The 5070-nt window shown below is 41.4% G+C and overlaps 1 protein-coding gene across 1 annotated transcript in view; it reads right to left on the bottom strand.

The window, feature by feature from the left end:
• The window catches only part of Kcmf1 (potassium channel modulatory factor 1), a 63879-nt gene that overhangs the window by 15771 nt on the left and 43038 nt on the right, over positions 1 to 5070 (bottom strand). The window contains exon 3 of the mRNA XM_026787993.1: positions 2283 to 2422. Coding sequence (XP_026643794.1) covers positions 2283 to 2422 — 140 coding nt within the window. The remainder of the gene's footprint in view (positions 1 to 2282; positions 2423 to 5070) is intronic.

Below are 5070 nucleotides of genomic sequence, written 5' to 3'. Positions count from 1 at the left end.
GTATTGGAAAGCATGGTTCTTAAGTCCTATAGTAAAGTAGGAATTGGCCTAGAGGACATACCCAGTTAATTCTGTAATAAAAGTAAAATAATGAATTGGACAGTTAGAAAAAGAAAACACTATCTATCAAAATGAAAGGATTTCCTCTTGAAATTCACGATTCACTTTAAAAATAATCTGGTTTGGGGCTCAGCGGGTCAAGGCACTCTCTGTCAAGCCTGAAGACCTTTGCTCAATTCAATACTCAGAGCACATACAACAATGGAGGGAACCAGCTCCTACCCTTCCCCTAAAATTCATCAATAAACATTAAAACAAAAGGTTTAGTTCACCACAACAGAACACTGTGGTAAGAGGTGATGTGCGCATTCATTTACAGCTGATACAATAGAGTAGTAAAAGCCACGCCTGTGGAGAGACATGAAGTGAATGGCACTAATCCACACAGAGTGACCCCGACAGTCACTGCCCCACATCTTCACAGCACAAGTCCTGTCTGCTTGCCATGTTTCATGTGAAGTGTCTGGGGCTTGACTATGGCAGTGAAATTTGATATTCATGCAAAAACTAAGGGCTAAGGAAGGAGAGAGCCTTCAAATATAGTCCATAAAACAAGTGTGAAAAACTAGAACGGTGAGGCCTGCCTGGGGCTATGCACTGAACACTTGGGAGTCTAGCGAAGGTCAAGGACTGATGAAACCTGTGGAGGGCATTCACACCATGAATCAGAAAGGAGGAGGGCAAACAACTTTGAGCTGCTTTTCAAAGAACTGATAGACGAGCCTGCTCACATTTTCATTTATGAAGATGAGTAAGTCATGGGAAGGACTTGCTTCTCCCCTGGATTATCTGATTCTGGATGTGGAAAACTGTAGTTAAACTGTCCATTGAAGAAGTGAAAGAACACTAGAACCTGCTGGCTTGAAAACACCTTTTGGGATATCTAGTTTTCCATAAGGAACTCAGTGCATCTAGTTAAATAAAAAGACCCAAACTCAACAGTAAAACAGAAAACCACAAATTTTCCACAGCAGTTAGGATGGGGACAGACTGAGTCAGGACTCTCTCTGCTGTGCCTAGGATGACACAAGAGGAAGCAAAGTTATCTGACAAGAAAAGAACCAACCAGAACAAACAATGTGGTACAGTGCTCTGGGTTCCCCTTGGTGTACTCTCAGATGAAGTTTCAGACTCCAAATCTCATGGAAATTTGAAGCACAAACTGGCAGTATCCATGGGAAGGATAGCCTGCAGCAGAGGCCTCTGGCCAAGTTTAAATACTTGCATGCCCTTGAGTGTACTACTTTATTTCTTTGAACTTTATCTGTTGTGAGGATGTCTAGAGAATTAGTATTTGATGTGTATGCAAATTCTCCAAAATCAGGAGCTCGGCTGCACACAGACTTGCCCTTGGTCTGCTCTTAGCTCACTCCCACCTATGGTATCACATCCCTTCCCTTCCTCTTGCATCATTCTCTAATCTCCCTTCATCTGTCTTCTCTGTAAAGTGGCGTCTTGAATGAAACTTGTTCCCGTAGAGACTCTTGGGTATATTTACTTACCATTGCTTAAAGTTAGATGTGAAGTTAAAAAAAAGTCTAGAAAAATTTCAAGTTAAGACTTCATATTTTGGGGCTGGAGAGATAGCTCAGTGGTTAAGAGCTTTGCCTGCTCTTCCAAAGGTCCTGAGTTCAATTCCCAGCAACCACATGGTGGCTCACAACCATCTGTAATGGCCTGCAGGCATACATGCAGGCAGAACACTGAATACATAATAAATAAATAAATACCTTAAGAAATAATAAAATTAATTAAAAAAAAAAAAGACTTCATATTTTATCCTAGGCCTTTTTGCTTTTAGTCACTGAGGGGAAAACCAGGAAGGAAGAACTAGGAACCACTGAGTTTTAAACTGGACTCAAGAGATGCCAGCTGATGAGAACTAAGGAAGGCCAGCGGTGCCAAGCCCAGGACTACAGGGGAGGACTGATTAGGACACAACCAAAGATTTACAGTTTCCCCGAGAAAAATTCCTTATGCAAGAACAATTAAGCACACAGCATGAACAAGAACACTTTACAAACAGACGTGTGAGAGCCGGCTGGGTCCTTTCAGCCTTCCCCTGCTACCTGTGACGAGGCACCCTACATTACCTTGAGAGATGCAGCATCCTAGGGCTCCTGAAGGCCACTGTTATCACTGTACTAGAAGTTCAGCATCCTAAGAGTGGGCGACAGGACCTAGTTAGCAGTGCAGGAATAACATGCAACTGTGTCACCTACCACTTCTGTTGATGTTTCTGCATGTTCAGAAGTAACATGTTCTTGAAGAGATGTTTCCGTGTAGCCCATTTTTCCACAATAGGGACAAGTAAAAGACTGTGGCTGCTCTACAGAGAAAGCTTCCCCACCATAGTACAAATCTGAAAAACAAAATGGAATTGAATTGAGAAATACCCATGCTTCTTCTCAAATACGGAACTACGACAGTGTGAAGGAAAGGTGTGGCCTGAAATACCAATAGCCCTACTCTCTTGTTAGGTGAGGTTTTGTTTGCTCTTTAAAATTAATTTTTTGTTTTTCAAGGCAGAGTTTCTCTTGTAGCTTTGGAGCCTGTCCTAGAATTCACTCTGTAGACCAGGCTGGTCTCGAACTCACAGAGATCCGCCTGCCTCTGCCTCCTGAGATTAAATGCATGCACTACCTCTGCCCAGCTAAAATTAATTGAGGCAGGATCTCATGGTGTAACCTTGGTTGGCCTGGAACTGACCAATCTGCCTGCTTCTTCTGGGATTAAAAGAGTGTAGATGAGGAGCTTAAAAATTTTTTAGGAGTGTAAGATTACAGTGGGAAGCCTGGTTTCAAATAACTGTTAACATTTATAAAACCTTTATTTCCATGTGGGACTCAGCACACTCTTCCAAAATCTTGTCTCAAATCAAGCAAGAGGAAATGGAGCAAACAATTTCCCTCTCACCAACAGTTTCAAGTGTTTCCCCCAAAGCCCATGGATGAGGGTTTTGTCCCTAGCCTGTGGTACTCCTGGGGAAGTGGCAGAGCCTTAAAGAGACTAATTAAAAAAAAAAAAGTTAAATCACTGGGAATGTGCTCTTAAAGAGAATACTGGGACCCTAGTCCCCTTTCTGGTTTTTTTTTTTTTTCACCTCTCATGAGATCTCTGCCATCTATTCCAGCTAAAACGGATTAAGCTACCATCTCCCAAAGCCATACAGTCCAACAACCAGGCTAAAACCTCAACAGTCAGAAAAGGAAGTAAGTCTTTCAAAATGGTGACATTTCAGGTAATCTACTACAGTGATGGAAAGCTGACAATATCTTGCCCTCTATACACTTACATCTGAAGCTGCAGCGTCCAAATATATTTGGTTTTTTGAGACAGGGTTTCTCTGTCTAAAAGTCCTAGCTGTCCTGGCACTCATTTTGTAGACCAGGCTGGCCTTGAACTCACAGAGATCCATCTACCTCTGCCTCCTGGAATTAAAGGTGTGCGCCACTACGACCTGGTTTCCTCATTTCTTTATACACTGTGGTAACACTAATATCAGAAGAATCAGAAAGGTAAACCATGCACAAGGATGCAAGAACTCGGAAAAAAAAGATGACCATGACCAATAAATAGACAAACTGTTAACTGCAACTATTGGTCTACAGAATATGGCGTTCTCAGAGCAGAAAGCATCCCTAGACATCCAGTTCTTAGTGGATGCCAACTTGAATATGCACAATTCACTGTCCAAACAGTTCTCTGAAGAATGAACCAGAGAGTCTGTGGGAAAAAAAATCTATAAGTATCACTGTATCTATCAAAGCAGTAAGTCTGTTCTCCACAGGTAACAAAAGAAAAATCAGTTATCTTTAGTAGGTTATACTACTTTACTACAAAGATTTAACATGGGGGGAAAGCCCATTTTAAGAGTGTAAGTTCACTTCTGTGAGAAGAAAGAATGAAGGGCTGGGCATGGTGGCTCACGGCTGATTCTAACCTAGAACTGCAGAGAATGAAGGAAGGAAGTTAAAGCTCAAAGCCACTCTGGGCTAATAGGAAGATCCTGCCCAAACGAAGAGGGGTGGGGAAGAATATTAATTAAGAGAAATTTAAACTATCCTAAAAATAGCACTCATACATGTATGTATGCATGAATATACATGTGTGCACACATGTATGTGTGTTTGTGTCTGCATAAGACTTACAAGGTAGATTTGTGGTCGTGGAAAATTACAAAGAAAAAAGCCAAGGAGGGTAACGTGTGCCTGAAATCTCAGCCCCTGGGAGACAGAGGCAGGGGAAGCTGAATTCAAGGCCAGTCCAGGCCACAAAGCAAATCCAGACAGCTTCTAGTTGAATAGTGAGACCCTGGACCAAAACAAACATCCAGTAGCAAAACAAGACTCCAAGCAAACAAACACTAAATGCCTTTTCCTGAGCTGACGAAGAGGACAACATCTCCAATCTTGCTACTTCTATTCAGTATTTCTCTTAAGGATGTAATTTCAGTAAATGAAAGGTATACAATGGAAAGGAAGAAAAACAAAACAGGATCCTAATAATCCACTGGGCTAGAACTAATCTTTTTTTTTTTTTTAAAGATTTATTTATTTTGTATGTATGAGTGCTCTATCTGCAGGTACATCTTTATGACAGAAGAGGGCATCAGATCCCACTACAGATGGTTGTGAGCCACCTTGTGGTTGCTGAGAATTAAACTCAGGACCTCTGGAAGAGCAGCAGGGCTACTAACCCTGAGACATCTCTCCAGTCCCTAGAACTAATCTTAAATTAATATAATAAGTTAATTTAGCAACATAGCAAGCTACACAACTTTTATATATAAAAACTGTTTTTCTATAGCATTTACAATGAATAATTCAAAGATAAAATCAATTTCATTTAAGAGTCAAAGAATACTCAGAGGTATGAAAGAAATATTCTGATAACTATAGAAAGATATGAAAACCCAGCCGGGCGGTGGTGGCGCACGCCTTTAATCCCAGCACTCGGGAGGCAGAGGCAGGTGGATCTCTGTGAGTTCGAGGCCAGCCTGGTCTACAA

The sequence above is a fragment of the Microtus ochrogaster genome, assembly GCF_000317375.1.
Source record: "Microtus ochrogaster isolate Prairie Vole_2 chromosome 14 unlocalized genomic scaffold, MicOch1.0 chr14_random_3, whole genome shotgun sequence".
Lineage (NCBI taxonomy): Eukaryota > Metazoa > Chordata > Mammalia > Rodentia > Cricetidae > Microtus > Microtus ochrogaster.
Note: the sequence above shows the minus strand (reverse complement) of the source record. Positions and strands in the feature narration are given on the sequence as shown.